Source organism: Urocitellus parryii, chromosome X (genome assembly GCF_045843805.1).
Source record: "Urocitellus parryii isolate mUroPar1 chromosome X, mUroPar1.hap1, whole genome shotgun sequence".
Taxonomy (NCBI): Eukaryota; Metazoa; Chordata; class Mammalia; order Rodentia; family Sciuridae; genus Urocitellus; species Urocitellus parryii.
This window is the reverse complement of record NC_135547.1, coordinates 16,125,077-16,142,848: the sequence shown is the minus strand read 5'-3', so window position 1 is coordinate 16,142,848 and position 17,772 is coordinate 16,125,077. Positions and strand designations below refer to the sequence as shown.

The 17,772-nt window shown below is 37.0% G+C and overlaps 1 protein-coding gene across 4 annotated transcripts in view; it reads right to left on the bottom strand.

Annotated features, from left to right (window-relative positions):
- The window catches only part of Arhgef6 (Rac/Cdc42 guanine nucleotide exchange factor 6), a 107,857-nt gene that overhangs the window by 17,731 nt on the left and 72,354 nt on the right, over positions 1-17,772 (bottom strand). For all 4 annotated transcript variants that reach the window (XM_026392203.1, XM_077793566.1, XM_077793565.1 and 1 more), the window contains 2 exons: positions 4,207-4,345; positions 2,009-2,068 (listed from right to left, as the gene is read on the bottom strand). In XM_026392203.1, coding sequence (XP_026247988.1) covers positions 2,009-2,068; positions 4,207-4,345 — 199 coding nt within the window. The remainder of the gene's footprint in view (positions 1-2,008; positions 2,069-4,206; positions 4,346-17,772) is intronic.

Sequence of the window (17,772 nt, the reverse complement as noted above, 5' to 3'; positions counted from 1 at the left end):
TCTTTAGTCTCAAGCTTTGAGCTCCTTAAAAGTTATATGAGGATGAACTACTTTTCATTTCACCAAAGCATCAAAATAGAAGGGTAGAGGGCTAGGGATACAGCTCAGTTGGTAGAGTCCTTGCCTTGCATGCAAAAGGCCCTGGGTTCAATCCAGCTCCACACACACACCAAAAAAAAAGATCGAAGGGTAGAAAGGGTTTGTTTGTCCCTCCTTGTAAGAGTCTAGAAGGACAAGTAGTGGAATCACATAAAGCAGAGGCAGGAAAACAGCTGACAGATTTAGATCTGTAGATTGGTACCGTGCTCTAGATCCTTGCCATCTTGTCTATCTTGGTATAAATAGGGCTTCAGTTATTACAAAGTAATTTTATTTTTCTAGCATATCTTCACTTTCCATCAAGGTAACATCCTCATAATAACAAAAACAAACAAACAAACAAAAGCTACAAGACTTATAGAAAAGAGACTGGCAAGAAAAATGTAAATTCATTTTTATGACACAGGGAACCAAACTGAGCTTATAATGAAACACATGCACCACTCTGCTCTGTGCAGAGGGAGCAATACTAGATTGCTATAAAAAATACTAAATTAATTTTCCTTTCCAAAAGGATTAGGAAAAGGAGGACAACAGAATTTCATGATGACAAACTGAAAATTCAAACCAAGAAACAATTTACTGTTTATGTTCACACTGGCAAACAGTAAATTGTGGAGTGTGAACATTATATATATATATATATATATATATATATATATACACACATACACACACACACACACACACACACACACACACATCCCTGCTTTAGAAAGTGTGAGGCTACCTTACAGTAATTTAACAGCACTCATTCCAAATTGAATACAAAATAAGCATATGGTTAGTTATATTACTGTTTCCAAATGACTGTAATGTAATAGCTTTTTGGAAGTGATTTTTCCATAAAATCTCTGTTGTCTCATTCAGCTAAATGGATACTTGAAGAAATAAATTTATTATAAAGATACTTTCCTGCATGTATACCAAAAATAAACAGACTACAACCACCAAAGCAGGTTTTACATGATCAAAAATAAAAGCAGTTTTTTTTTTCAAAGAGGCATTTTATATTCCATTGACACAGAAAAAATAAGAAACAAATTACAACAAATGCCATGGGTTTCAGTGGGCTGTTCAATTAGGTGGAGCCATGTGAAACTGCCAGGATTTGATTGTTTTTAAGGCACAACAGCAGCGATGTTAACTTAATACTTTACTCTGGTCTTCAACTTGCTGTTTAACCATGGATATGCCAGTTACTGATCTTTTAACAGCAATATAAATGAGGTGATGGTAAACATTGCATCACAAACTTACAGCAAGGAAAATAACTGAACATTGATCCAAATAACTTAGTATGCTACAGAAATGTCAAAAATGTAGCTAAACTTAATCCATCACCAAAAATAAAATTTTCTTTGCTTTTAAAATGGCACCAAGTTGTTTTACATCAGTGGGTTCAAGAACACACATTAATCATGATGTTCAAGATACAAGATTTCAGTACCTTTGGTAGCAACCTATATAAAGCAATTGTATTTAGTAGATGATAGAGGTTTTTTTTTCCTTTTATAAAGGATTTCTTTTTCATATGCAAAGAACAAACTCAAGTCCTTTGACATAGTTGATTCCAGTACTGATGCCAATCAGTGAATGATGAGTTATACAGACATACGGTGAGGAAAGGGGGTAAAGACAAAGACAAAAGGAAACCCCCCACCTACACACCAATGCTTAATGTGGCCAAGACCTCAAATGTGATTGCTTTATATCTTTAGCCTGGCAACCTTTCATAGATAAGCATGATTTGGGGAGGACAAAATGACATGAAACAATCACTGCAATACTGTCATGAAAGGTCTGAAGACCTTTGCATAATAAAGAAAATATTACACACAAATCATTCTTTCAGGAACAAAATACAGAAAACGAAGAGTGACCATTCTCCACTTAAAACATGACCTACCATGAGCATTTTGAATGCTACGATTGCTTTCAGAATATCCTGATGATCTGGATGAGTATCCTATCAAAGTAAATATTGAAAACAATATTAGCAGAGAACGGGTCATCAGTAGCCAGGGGTTCCAGGTGGGAGGAAAGTGTGGCCCTAAATGATAGTAAGCAAGAATTTTGGAAGGTGACAGAATCATCCCAACTGTAGTGATGATAATACAAGTCTATACCTGTGTTAAAGTCAAAGAACAGTGAACCAAAAGAAAATTTAATTATCTAATAATTGAGATTCCAAATGTCAGTCTGTGTTTTAATCCTTAAACTAGCATAGAGTATAATGGACTTTTAAAACAGCAGGTATCACAGCATATATTTAGTAACAGCACAGTAGATATAATTATTGAAGCAAGAGTTCCCATTTCTCTTTTTTGCTGTTGTGCTTTAGATAATAAATATTTAGCAATGAATATGGTAATTAAATAATTACCTGAGAGACCATGTTAAGTCATAGCATATACCTAACCTTGAGGGGTTATATGGGGTTATACCTCACCTGAAGGGTGTATGTTAAATGTATGTAAACCTAACCCCTGGAACTCAGCTGGCACAGTAGGAAGATGCAATCTGCTCAACTGGTTTTGGGTGAGAAAATACAGAGCTGAACTTGAACATTATCAGAGTCTGACTCAAGCCAAGAATAATATTGCTCATGGAAAGTAGGTTTGTATTCCTTTATAACAAAATTTGTAGTCACCCAAACCAGTTGACAATTGAGAATTTCAGATTCCATTCTACTGCTAGCCAGCGATCATGCCCAGCAATCAGAAATATGGATAGTGTCTCAGCACTGGTGAACTAGCAGGAAGGAGGTGTCTTATAGGATGGTGGGCAATGGGAAGCAAGCCAAAGACAATGTGAACAATTGAAGGCAGGGGTAGAAACAGGCTCCACTACAAGGAAAGCCAAAATAGAGAATCTGAGCTGTGGGAGCATCTTCTTACTGCTTTGAGGTTTTATTTTCTCCCCAAATTAAATGTGTATTTGTACTTCAGTAATAAGAAGTAACAGAAACTTAGGCCATTGGTTTCTGGATTTTTGTGATAAGCAAGGAGGGGCAAACCTCAAACGGTTCAGCCAACCAGTTTGATTATGGAAAGACCTCCAGAGGCCAACACCAAGCCCTAACTGAAATTTCATTCCGGCAGGCTTTATTCACCTGCTCCCCACTGCCTCCAGCTTTCAGGCAGGTCAAACACCCTGAGAATGCGGTTTCCCTCAGAGTACATGATTTCAATCCTGACAAATGCTGACAAGCCTGACAGCATGCAACCTTTTGCTTTAAAGATAATCAGCCCTTTTAAAACCTCAAAACCTTCCCCCAGACACCGGAAGAGCAACTAGGGTAAATGCAGCCTCCCCCAGGGGGCCCTCCTCTCCCACCCACACCTCCACACCCCATGCATAATCACCAAAGAACAGTTTAAAGAGCTATCCCTGTTGACTGGTTTTTAATCACAACAGGATTTGGGCTCTTGATGAAAAATGATTCAATGATCAGTCTTCATCACAAATCTTAATATTTACAAAAGATTATACACTGTGTCATGTAAACTGTAAGTTTATGAGCCAAAATGTGATGGGACTTTGATGTAGATGTACTGGTGTACAGAGAAATGCATTAATATTGGATGCATTGATTAATCTTGAAGGAATACCAGAATCTTCCACTGTAATCCAGAGTCAGAAAGCTGAATGATTGCAGTGTTCTGGAGATTAAATATTCCTGTCTACAATGAATGTGTTGTTTGTATTTTCTGATGTTGGTTTGCTTTACCTCCCACAATACATTTGGTTAATAGACCAGAACAGAGATTTCTAGGTCTGATTTTGACTGCACCACCATCTACAGATGAAAAGGCAAAAGAAAACCTAAGTAAATATAGATTTGAAGCAAGAAACAGGACCAAGACTTGGGAAGAAGGGAGGGGGATAATGATCATGAACATTTAGTACAAAAGAAAATAGATCTTACTTGGTTGCATAAATAAGTAAAGTAGAAGGCTTGGAAGAAGGAAGATGGGAGTGAGTAAATTTTGAAATAGACATTTTCTGGATCCTCATCAGGGCTAGTTTAGAGGCAAACTGACTGCTTTCCAGAGCAGAGGGTCATACAGGTACAGAAGCTTAGAAAAGCTTGCCTTGCCTTACCTCCATATGTCGTTCCAGCTCTTGTAAAAGAGTAACATACTTTTCTAGTCGCATAAATGGCTTGCTGAGGCTTGTGGTTAAAATGAGGATACCTGGACTGGATGCACCTTGATTTTCCATAAATTGTTCCAGATCATCACTAGCAAAAAACGAATATAGCTTTGTTACTGCTGACTATCCCAAGTAAACAGTTGTCAATCAAACATTATTTTACTGTATTTCCCACGATATAAAACCAAATAAAAATTTATTTAACTGGTCCAAAATGCTGTTCAATTTATTTCAACTCCATTCAACCAACATTTATTCAGTTCTTCCTTTGCCATTGGCCCTGTGCCCAGCAAGGGGACTCCAGTGGTGACCAGTCATGATCTCTGATGTCCTTGACTCAGTCAGCACTTACTGACTAAGCATCTACTAAGTGGTATGCTCTGTTCTCTGACGGGGATATAGCAATGAATGAAGCAAAAATCCGCAGGATGGGGCACCCATCCTTCAGGAGCTTGCACCCAGGGGGATGGGGCATGTAGACCATCAGATGACCTCAACTTAAGTTTAAAAAAATAATATATTTTCTTAGTCACTTCAAATATTCTAGGTATTTGCTGGTCAAATACTAAGATTAGCAACTCACTAAGTACTCCCTGTCACCCATTTGCAATGTTCTAGAATAAAGTCCTACATTCAGGTAACAATATGTTGTAAGACTCACCAAAAAGTCACTTAGCCTAGGATCTGAATCCAGTGTTGCAGAATACCTGAACACTTCCATAAGGCAGCAATATGGTGAAAAGAGTAATAATAGCTTGTGAACTATGTCCTATAAATGTTTAACTCTCAGCCCTTTAGCATGCTTCCAAATCGTCTCCTTTCCACTCATAGGGGTGTTGAGTCCTGGGACCACTTGGTCATTTTAATAATCTTCTGCCTGACTGACAACATATTTTGAAATTTTTGTTTTCTCCCTTGACTCCTTGACTTTCTTGGTTGCCCATTCATATCCAACCAGTCCTAGTTCTCCTTGGATCCATTCCCTCTGCTACAGCCTAAATCCAAGCTTTCATTGCATCCAAATCTGGCTTGCTTCAATAGGCCAACTGATCTCCTAGCTTCCAGACTCTTTCACCTGCAAATCATCCTGCAGACCACGACTTAAGTCCCACTACTTTCCTACTCAAAAACCTCTGAGTTGGGTGTGGTGGTGCATGCCTGTAATCCCAGCAGCTCTGAAGCCTTGAGGTGGGAGGATCATGAGTTCAAAGCCAGCCTCAGCAACTTACCAAGGCCCTAAGCAACTCAGTGAGTTGAGTGCCTACAAGGTCAAGTATTAACTTTTTAGACTCTTACTGATTGCAACAACCTTTCTCACCACTCCCCAACAGGAACCCCTATACTGAGAAGTGACCTACTTATTCTTCCTAGAGCACATCTTGTGCTGTGGTTCCAACTGTAGTATGTTGCCACAGGTTGCAAAATGTGTTTAAAGAGACTTGTTATTGGTATTCAAGTATGGGGGATTGGGAATAGAGTGGATCACAGTTGATTTCTATTAATAATAAACACTCTTCCTCCTTGGGCATCTGTAAGCAACTAACACATCAGTAGCTTGGAGTCATGCATTAGCACACGTATGTCAGGGAGAAGAGGGGTTGGGGTTGTAGCTCAATGGCAGAGCACTTGCTTAGCATGTGTGAGGCACTGGGTTCGATCTTCAGCACCACATTAAAAATAATAAATAAAATAAAGGTATAAAATGTTTTTAAAGAAAAAAATGATGTAGTTTGATCCCCAACACCATAAAAATCAATTTAAAAAGAAGAGAGAAGAAAGGCAGGAATGGGCATCACATTTGGGTGGTCCCATCAAACCATGGCTACTAAGTATTTTATTTCAGTTTTGTCCCAGAAGCAACTGAGAAGTAGGAAGTGCCCTGGGCTTAGAATCAGAAAACAGATTTGGTGACCCTGGGTGAGTTGCCTGAGCCTCAAATGACTCATTCGTAAAACCTACTTCCTAATAAAATTGTGCTGATTAAATTGGTGGGGTTTGTTAAGGCTACAATTTGATGCTAGGATCTTTACATGAATTCATTCTTGTGTAACATTCACAACAGTATTTCAACATAGGCATTACCTCCATTTTACAGATGAGAAACCTGAGAATCAGGAAGGGTGAGTAATAGCTATGATGGGGTTCATAACCAGGTCTGAAGCTAAAGCTTCAGGTCATTCCATGTTACCGCCCTGCCTGACTGCAGAAAAGGATTGTTTAAACTCTAGTCAACAGATGTATTATTATCTTTATTCCAAGACACCTTGCCAGAATCTGATCTTTAAAAATTACTAGTACCCATGATTCCCAAATTAAAATTCAATTGATATTTAATTTCCAACCAAGAGCATAAATCACATAGAGGTTTAAAAATTCATCACATGTAAAATATAATTAGAAAAATAACTCAGATTTGGAGAGTGCATTTGAGTAGAAATGTAATTTGGAGAAAATCACTATCCTAACTTCTTTAGAGTTAACAAGTCCTATGTTTTCTTTCCATGACTAAATGACTGCTATATCTTCAATAGTCTACTCTAATTGATGAAAGAGTTATAGCAATTAAAAGAAAATGCTTATAGGTATTTTATTATTACTTTCCATTCATCATACTAACTTCTAGGCTTACTAAATGTTATTAAACAATATATTTTTTTGGTACCAGGGATTGAACCCAGGGGCGTTTTACTACTGAGCCACAACCCCAGCCTTTTTTATTTATTTATTTTTTAAAATAAATTTTTTACTTGTAGAAGATCCTCCTGCCTCAGCATCTGGCACTGAGATTACGGGTACGTGCCACCACACCTAGCTTAACTAATTTTTAAAGTTTTCAGTATAATATGAGCTCAATATCTCAGATTAAAACAGAGGCTATTGGACAGACAAGAAAATGTTGCTACTGCAAAAAAGAACAAAACTGTTTTATATGGCCACTGCCTATTATAAGCAGATCCTAAAAAGCACATTTCACTTAGCCAAATAAGCTTAGTACACAAATTAATATCATTATATGCAAATATGTATCATTATACTAAGAACAATCTGTCTTTAAAATGCAGTTTATAATTTTAAATGATCTGTTTGAAACAACAGTGGGTTAAGACTTACTTTTCAAGCTTAATGTTCTGTATGTATATGTGCTGTGATAAAATAAAAGAAGTTCTCAATGTACAAATGATGTTTAAAACTCAACATGCATTTACCTAATAGAATACACAGCAGATGGGGCTCTTTTATGTTCCTGGTTGGATAGGAAGGCAGGAGAAAACTATTCTACCTCATAACACTACAGAACTTAACCATCTCATACAACAGTGTTTCTGTGGAATCTTTGTGTAGATTTTCAATTTGAAAGGTCATGACTCTCCCTAAAAGAGGGTTAAAGATTCCTGTTTCCCATCGCATTCCTTTCCCACAAGCCTGTCATGGGAATTTCTGTGGCCTGGACAGATTAGGTGAAGCAAGAGGAGTTGGAAGGCCCAATTTCTGGCCAGTGAAAAATCCCAGTTTTGCTACTCACACTGGACTGGATGGATCCCTATTTTCCCTTTTTCATTTATCCAGACCCAAGAGTAAGCTGTCTGATTCTTTCTTGTCCCTACCACATTTTGTGTGCAATCATTCTCTTTTTTCCTGGTTTCTCAAAGACAGTAGCAAAACAGGATTGAGGCTCAGAATTTTTCCTATGCTCCTTACCCCCAAAGCAAATACACAGCTTTTGGGGGGTTTTCTGAAAGTCGTCATTGCTGGCAACAATGGTAAACAGAAGGTGAATAAAACTAACAAGAGGAAAAGTACACAGGGTGTTTGTGGTAGTTGCTACAACACAGACGGAAGTGAGATCCACATCTGTCTTAACGCCAACTCTTGTCCTCTCCTGGCTCTCTTGGAACCTTCTCCCTCATGGAAAGAATGGATATTACACCACTACACTGAAGCACAGGAAAGAAGTGGGTATTTTTGTAAGGGAGAAGTTATTCCCAGGAAGGGACAGAAGCTACCTAAGCAAGTCAGCAGGGGAGAGATAGGGGAAATCCCTGAAGGCCTCACCCAGGGGATAACAAAAAGCTGGGGCAACCATACGAATATATGTAAATATGGGGATACACCAGGTTTGGGTCAATTACATGTCCAAATTTGGGCAACATGTTACTGCATTTTTATCCCAGCATCTGCATGCAATCAAACAATTTTAGGGTTGGATGTCTTGTCATCGTTGACTGTTGTGAACATTTCTGGTTTGAGATTGCCACCTACAGACCAAAAGAAAGAAGTTACCTGAGCATCAAAGATTCAGCAGAAAGAGGAACTCAAATCCACGGATGTCCCCATTTCAGCCAAAATATTCATCAAAAATAAAATTTTAATCTGAATTTTCTGTGAATTTCATCCAACTATGTTTTGCCTCTAATATGTCTTCATATATTTACAAGAGACCTCATCGAAAATACCAGCGATTACATTAGAAGCATATCTAAGGAAAATCCCAAGTATTTAAGTTCAAATTTCATCCCTTTTATGCCTACATTCATCAGAATGTAGGCATTTAGCTCTATGAAGACTTCAGTGAGTCTTCCATCATTTCAGGGTGTATAATAAAATTCTCAAAAAACAACACTAATTAGGAGCTGGGGTTGTGGCTCAGTGGTAAAGATATTGTGTCCACCTAAAACTAAAATAAATATTTTTTAAAAAAACAACACTAATTAAAATCAAGCAAACAGTATTGTGATTCTCAAAATAATTGAGAAATCTTTAAATCCATTGGGTAACAAATTTTAAATCATTAAAGTTGAAGGCATCTTTAGTTATAAAATTAAATTCTTAACATAGGTAAATGCAGAAAATATTATTTAGCACACAGGGCTACAACAGAAACTTCTCTGAAACACCACAGAGAGTCTAGTCTTTAAAGGAAACCATTTCTTTCTGGTATTTATCCAGAGCTGTTCTCATATCAAAAGAAAAAGAACATGCACTCATATAAATAACTAATATGCCAGGGATCTCATATTTTATTGGTATGAAGCAATTTTCCCTTACACAAACAGAATATTTATATCTTCATGAAAGGGAGAAATGCCTCTTAATGACTTTTTCCTTATTGTATATATGAAGTATGAAAACATTCCTGGAAATGAAAAAACCAAGTTCAGACTATGGTTCCCTCTGGTGAGAGAGGAGGAACAAAATATATTAGAGAGTAAATATAGGACTTGAATTGCATTTGTAATTTGTTTCTAATGTTAAATGGTGGGCATGTACATTATATTGTCTATTATTTGTGTCTTGAAATATTTCTTGAAAGCCACTGGTAGCAGCAGGTAGAAGATGAATAAAGTCATATGGTGTATGGTGTCAACTACCTCATACTGTGTACTACATACTTTGTATATATCACTTCATTTAATCCTCACATCAATCCTGCAAGGTTGATGTGAGGATTTATCCTCATTTTATAGTTGAGGAAAACAAAATGTAGAAGTTAAGTGAAATGCCTTCAGTAAAACAACTTTTAAGTGGTTGAATTTTGAACATACAATTTTGAGACAATACAAAAGCAGTAAAACTTTTAGGCTAAGATGAGGTAGGGGCACATGAAGACTTAAAAGGAAATGGGGAAGAAATCCCCTTTTAGGATGGTGGCATGAGCTGCCCATTAGACCCACTCTCCAGTGAAACTGGAATAAGTGGAAACAATAAAAAACAACCATTTAAATTGTCTAAAAATTATTCTAATGGCACATGACAGATGAAGAAACATTCATTTAAAAAATGTACTAAAACTCATGAACAACAGGAAAGTGTGGCATTTGAATCACAACCTGCTGTATCCTTCTTCCCAACTCATCTTGACAGATGCTCCATTCCAGGCAAATGTGGCCAAGAAAACAAGCCCTCTCCTTCCTCAGTTCTCAATCAATAGGCGTATTTCACCAAGCGGGGCAGACCACCAGCACATCTCATCCACTATAACTTTGGGTAAAATAGACTAAATTTATGGAGAGTGTGGCTGAGAGGTAGGAAACTCCCTTCATCTAAGCTCCCACACATAGGGTTGAAGCTGTACCCCAGGACTGGCAGGTTGAAAATAGTGGGGCCAAATCGCCCTCACCCCAGCTCACTTGAAGGAGGTTCCCTGGCAGATGAGGAAAGCTGAGAACACCAGGAGACATCACCCTGCCAAGTGTCCAGAGTAGTGACTCAGAGAAAAAGGTCATCTATAGGAACAGAGAGCTCTGAAGGTCTTCCCAAGGAATTGGTTTGATTTGAAAGGGTCTGAGGAGATTTAAGCCTAAGGGCTCTTGCAAAAACAATGGAGATTATGGTAATAAGAAAATAAAAGGAATCTGGTGATTCCTTTAACTGAAGAGCAATAACCTGTACTCGTAGGCCAGCTAGGTCACCAGAAAGAACTAGGGAAATAAAATAGGAATTGCTCAAAAGAAAAAAAAAACCCACTCCTCCTTGAATTTAATTAGATTAAATAGTGGGGCAATTTATGCCCCAGAGAATTGTCAAAAATATTAGAAACAATCAGTGGAGTTTAACAGTGGGTATGATACTAAATTGGTTTTAACAGAGACATTAGGGACAGAGGTGGTCAAAGAGAGTCCTTTTCATACTCCTGTCATTCCAAGAGACAGCGTACCTGTGCCCTCTGAGGAGTGACACCAGAGGCTGTACACTGTGGGGAAATGGACTTCACTAAAATAGTTCAGTCAAGCTACTAAATTAACAAACAAACAACAACAACCAAAGCCCCAAAGAAGGGGTAGTGGAATCAGGATCTGGAGCTGTAAAACCTAAAATTACCTAAAATGTTTATTTTTCAACCCCAAAAATGTGGTATGCAAAAAAAGAAAAAGAAACAGGAATGTGTGACCCATACACTGGGGGAAAAATAAGAGCAACTGAATATCAGATTTAACAATGACTTCAAGTAGCCATTATAAATATGTTCAAAGAACTAAAGAAAACCATGTTTAAAGATATATGAGGGCAATGTGTCATCAAATAAAGAATACAAGTAAGGGCTGGGGATATACCTCAGTTGGTACAGTGCTTGCCTCACATGCCCAAGGCCCTGGGTTCAATCCCCAGCACCACAAAAAAATAAATATAAGTAAAATTAAATTATGAAAAAGAACCAAATGGAAATTTGGGAGTTAAAAAGGACAATAACTGAAATTCAAAATTTCATTAGAGGGACTCAACAGAAGATCTGTGAATTGGCAGAAGAAAGTCAATGAATTAATGACAGATTGATAGAGACTATGCAATCTGGAAAAGAGAGAATAAAGAAAAATGGACAAAGCCTCAAAGAAATACGAAACATCTATTTTTTGGAGAAGGGTAGTTATTGCCGATTGAGTCCCAGGTCACTTTACCACTGAGCTACATTCCTGGCCTTTTAATTTTTATTTTATTTAACTTTGAGACAGTGTCTCACTAAATTGCTGAGGGCCTTCCTAAGTTGCCAAGGCTGCCCTCAAACTTGGAATCCTCCTGCCTCAGCCTTCTGAGTCACTGGATTACAGGCGGTATGCCACCACACCCAGATGAAATATGGGACATCTTTAGGCATGGGAGTACCAAAAGGAAAGAAGAGAGAAATTGGAGCCAAAAATTTTTCAAAGAAATAATGATGGAAAACTTCTCAAATTTGAGGAAAATATTTATGTATACATCTAAGAAGCTGAACGAATTCCAAATGGGGTAAAAACAAGAGATCCACACTCAGACAAATCATAGTGAACCTGCTTAAAGACAAAGATGAAGACAAAAATCTCAAAAGCAGCTAGAGATAAACTCATCAAGGAACCCAAATAATATTAACAGTTGATTTCTCATCAAAATCGTGGTCAAAGGGCAGTGGGTTGACATACTCAAAGTACTGAAAGAAACAAAACTGCCAACCAAGAATTCCATATCCACTCAAACTATTTTTTAAAATTGAAGGTGGAATGAAAGCATTCTCAGACAAATGAAAACTGAGTTAATCCTTTGCTAGAAAATGCACCTTATAAGAAATAGTGAAAGAAATTCTTCAGACTAAAAACAAAAAAATCCAAATGTAAATTTAAATCCACATATAAAAACAAAGTACCAGTAAATGGAATTATGCAATTATGAATGATAGTATAAATACATGCTTATTCACCTTCTCTTAACTGATATAAAGGCAATTGCACATAGCAAAATTATATTATACCTCTTCCATATCTGTTCTACAAGAAATGCTAAAGGAAGTTCTTGAAACTGAAACAGATGTTATTGAACAAAAAGAAAGAATGGGAAAACATAATACTCATTAGTAAGAGTAACTATGTAGACAAATTCAGAATTCTCTAATATTGTTAACATGGTGCATAACCCATTCATATCTTTAGTATGAAGACCAAAAATCAAAACAAATAAAAATAAAAATACATTGAATATGTTAAGAGGGGGCTGGGGTTGTGGCTCAGTGGTAGAGCACTCGCCTCGCACTTATGAGGTACTGGGTTTGATCATCAGTACCACATAAAAATAAATACATAAAGATATAAAAATATGTTAAGAGATAGGCAACACATAAAGATGCAAAGTGAAACATCTAAAATTCAAAATGTAGAAAGGAATGGGATACAGAAGCACATGGATCCTTCTCAAAAATAGATCATATATTATGTCACAGGGTAACTCTTAGACAATATAAAGGAGTAGAGATAATACCATGCATCTTATCTGATCATAATGGAATGAAACTGTACTAAAACTCATGAACAACAGGAAAAAAGAAGGAAGGAAAAACCATGCATCACTTGGAGAATGAACAATAGGTTACTAAATGATCAATGGGTTATAGAAAACATCAAGGAGGAAATTAAAAAATTCTTAGAGATAAATGAAAACACAGACACAACATATCAGAATCTATGGGACACATTGAAAGCAGTTCTAAGAGGAAAATTTATTGCTTGGAGTTCATTCCTTAAAAAAAGAAAAAACCAACAAATAAATGATCTCATACTTCATCTCAAAATCCTAGAAAAAGAAGAGCAAAAGAAGTAGAAGGCAAGAAATTATTAAAATCAGAGCTGAAATTAATAAAATCGAAACAAAAGAAACAATTGAAAAAATTGACAAAACTAAAAGTTGGTTCTTTGAAAAAATAAATAAAATTGACAGACCCTTAGCCATGCTAACGAAGAGAAGAAGAGAGAGAACCCAAATTACTAGCATACGGGATGAAAAAGGCAATATCACAACAGACACTTCAGAAATACAGAAGATAATCAGAAATTACTTTGAATCCTTATACTCCAATAAAATAGAAGATAGTGAAGGCATCGATAAGTTTCTTAAGTCATATGATCTGCCCAGATTGAGTCAGGAGGATATAGACAACCTAAACAGACCAATATCAATTGAGGAAATAGAAGAAACCATCAAAAGACTACCAACTAAGAAAAGCCCAGGACTGGATGGGTATACAGCAGAGTTTTACAAAACCTTTAAAGAGAAACTAATACCAATACTCTTCAAGCTATTTCAGGAAATAGAAAAAGAGGGAGAACTTCCAAATTCATTCTACGAGGCCAACATCACCCTAATTCCTAAACCAGACAAAGACACTTCAAAGAAAGAAAACTACAGACCAATATCTCTAATGAACCTAGATGCAAAAATCCTCAATAAAATTCTGGCGAATCGGATTCAAAAACATATCAAAAAAATTGTGCACCATGATCAAGTAGGATTCATCCCTGGGATGCAAGGCTGGTTCAATATACGGAAATCAATAAATGTAATTCACCACATCAATAGACTTAAAAATAAGAACCATATGATCATCTCGATAGATGCAGAAAAGGCATTCGACAAAGTACAGCATCCCTTTATGTTCAAAACATTAGAAAAACTAGGGATAACAGGAACATACCTCAACATTGTAAAAGCAATCTATGATAAGCCACAGGCCAGCATCATTCTGAATGGAGAAAAATTGAAGGCATTCCCTCTAAGATCTGGTACAAGACAGGGATGCCCTCTCTCACCACTTCTGTTCAACATAGTCCTCGAAACACTGGCCAGAGCAATTAGACAGACGAAAGAAATTAAAGGCATAAAAATAGGAAAAGAAGAACTTAAATTATCACTATTTGCAGATGACATGATTCTATACCTAGCAGACCCAAAAAGGGTCTACAAAGAAACTATTAGAGCTAATAAATGAATTTAGCAAAGTGGCAGGATATAAAATCAACACGCATAAATCAAAGGCATTCCTGTATATCAGCGACAAATCCTCTGAAATGGAAATGAGGAAAAACACTCCATTCACAATATCCTCAAAAATAATAAAATACTTGGGAATCAACCTAACAAAAGAGGTGAAAGACTTATACAATGAAAACTACAGAACCCTAAAGAGAGAAATAGAAGAAGATCTTAGAAGATGGAAAATATACCCTGTTCATGGATAGGCAGAACTAACATCATCAAAATGGCGATATTACCAAAAGTTCTCTATAGGTTTAATGCAATACCAATCAAAATTCCAACGGCATTTCTTGTAGAAATAGAGAAAGCAATCATGAAATTCATATGGAAAAATAAAAGACCCAGAATAGCAAAAACAATGCTAAGCAGGAAGTGTGAATCAGGCGGTATACCAATACCAGACTTCAAACTATACTACAGAGCAATAGTAACAAAAACAGCATGGTACTGGTACCAAAACAGGCGGGTGGACAAATGGTACAGAATAGAGGACACAGAAACCAATCCACAAAACTACAACTATCTTATATTTGATAAAGGGGCTAAAAGCATGCAATGGAGGAAGGATAGCATCTTCAACAAATGGTGCTGGGAAAACTGGAAATCCATATGCATCAAAATGAAACTGAATCCCTTTCTCTCGCCATGCACAAAAGTTAACTCAAAATGGATCAAGGAGCTTGATATCAAATCAGAGACACGGCGTCTGATAGAAGAAAAAGTTGGCTACGACCTACATACTGTGGGGTCGGGCTCCAAATTCCTCAATAGGACACCCATAGCACAAGAGTTAATAACTAGAATCAACAAATGGGACTTACTCAAACTAAAAAGTTTTTTCTCAGCAAAAGAAACAATAAGAGAGGTAAATAGGGAGCCTACATCCTGGGAACAAATTTTTACTCATCACACTTCAGATAGAGCCCTAATAACCAGAATATACAAAGAACTCAAAAACTTAGACAATAAGATAACAAATAACCCAATCAACAAATGGGCCAAAGACCTGAACAGACACTTCTCAGAGGAGGACATACAATCAATCAACAAGTACATGAAAAAATGCTCAACATCGCTAGCAGTCAGAGAAATGCAAATCAAAACCACCCTAAGATACCATCTCACTCCAGTAAGATTGGCAGCCATTAGGAAGTCGAACAACAACAAGTGCTGGCGAGGATGTGGGGAAAAGGGTACACTTGTTCATTGTTGGTGGGACTGCAAATTGGTGCAGCCAATTTGGAAAGCAGTATGGAGATTTCTTGGAAAGCTGGGAATGGAACCACCATTTGACCCAGCTATTCCCCTTCTCGGTCTATTCCCTAAAGACCTAAAAAGAGCATGCTACAGGGACACTGCTACATCGATGTTCATAGCAGCACAATTCACAATAGCAAGACTGTGGAACCAACCTAGATGCCCTTCAATAGATGAATGGATTAAAAAATGTGGCATTTATACACAATGGAGTATTACTCTGCATTAAAAAATGACAAAATCATAGAATTTGGAGGGAAATGGATGGCATCAGAGCAGATTATGCTAAGTGAAGCCAGCCAGTCCCTAAAAAACAAATGCCAAATGTCTTCTTTGATATAAGGAGAGTAACTAAGAACAGAGTAGGGACGAAGAGCATGAGAAGAAGATTAACATTAAACAGGGATGAGAGGTGGGAGGGAAAGGGAGAGAGAAGGGAAATTGCATGGAAATGGAAGGAGACCCTCAGGGTTATACAAAATTACATACAAGAAGAAGTGAGGGGAAAGGGGAAAATAATACAAGGGGGAGAAATGAATTACAGTAGAGGGGGTAGAGAGAGAAGAGGGGAGGGGAGGGGAGGGGAGGGGGATAGTAGAGGATAGGAAAGGCAGCAGAATACAACAGACACTAGTATGGCAATATGTAAATCAATGGAAGTGTAACTGATGTGATACAGCAATCTGTATATGGGGTAATAATGGGAGTTCATAACCCACTTGAATCAAAGTGTGAAATATGATATGTCAAGAACTATGTAATGTTTTGAACAACCAACAATTTAAAAAAAAATAAAATAAATAAATAAATCAAATTTTAAAAAAAGAAGAAGACATACAAATGAGCAATAAATTTAAAAAATACTAATGTCACTAATCATCAGGAAATGTAAATCAAAATGACAATCAAAGCCAGGCATGGAGGTGCACACCTCTAATCCCAGTGGCTTGGGAGGCTGAGGCAGGAAGATTCTGAGTTCAAAACCAGCTTCAACAAGTTAGTGAGGCCCTAAGAAACTTAGGAAGACTCTGTCTCAAAATCAAATATTTTTAAAAAGGACTGGGGATGTGGCTCAATGGTTAAGACCCCTGGATTAAATCCCTGGTACCAAAAAAAAAAAAGTCAATGAATTATCACATAAGAATGGTTCTTATCAAAATGACAGAAAATAACAATTTTTGGCAAGGATGTATAGAAAAGGGAACCCTAATACACCGTTGGAGGGAAAAGAAATTAGTACAATTATTAAAGAAAACAGTATGGAGGTTCCTCAAAAAATTAGAAATAGAATTACCATATGATCCTACAAACCTGATACTGGATATTTATGCAAATGATATTAAATCAGTATGTCAAAGAAACATCTGCACTTCCATATTTGTTGCAGCATTGTTCATTAATGTCCAAGACATAGAAACAATCTAATGGTCCATCAACCAATGAATGGTTAAAAAAAAAATGTGGTATGGTATACATAATGGAATACTATTCAACCATTAAAAAAGAAGAAAATAATGTCATTTGTGTCCATGTGGATGGACCTTGAGTTAATTATATTAAGTGAAAGAAGCTAGTTACAGAAAGACAAGTACTACATGATCTCACTCATATATGGAATCTAAACAGTTGAATTCACAGAAGCTTAGAATGGTGGTTACTTGAGGCTGGAGAGAGTACAGGGAAGGGAAGGACAGAAAAACACTGATCAATGGGTACAAAATTATACATAGGAGCAAGAAGTTCTGGTGTGCTATTGCACAGTAGGGGATTCTAGATAACGACAATAATAATAATAATAACAACAACAACAACAACAACACGTTTTAAAAAGCTAGAGGATTAGAGGATTTTGATGGGTTTTCATCATAAAGAAATGATAACTGTAGCCAGGCATGGTGTTGCATACTTGTAATCTCAGTGACTCAGGAGGCTGAGGCAGAAGGATTGCAAATTCAAGGCCAGCCTCAGCAACTTAGTGAGAACCTG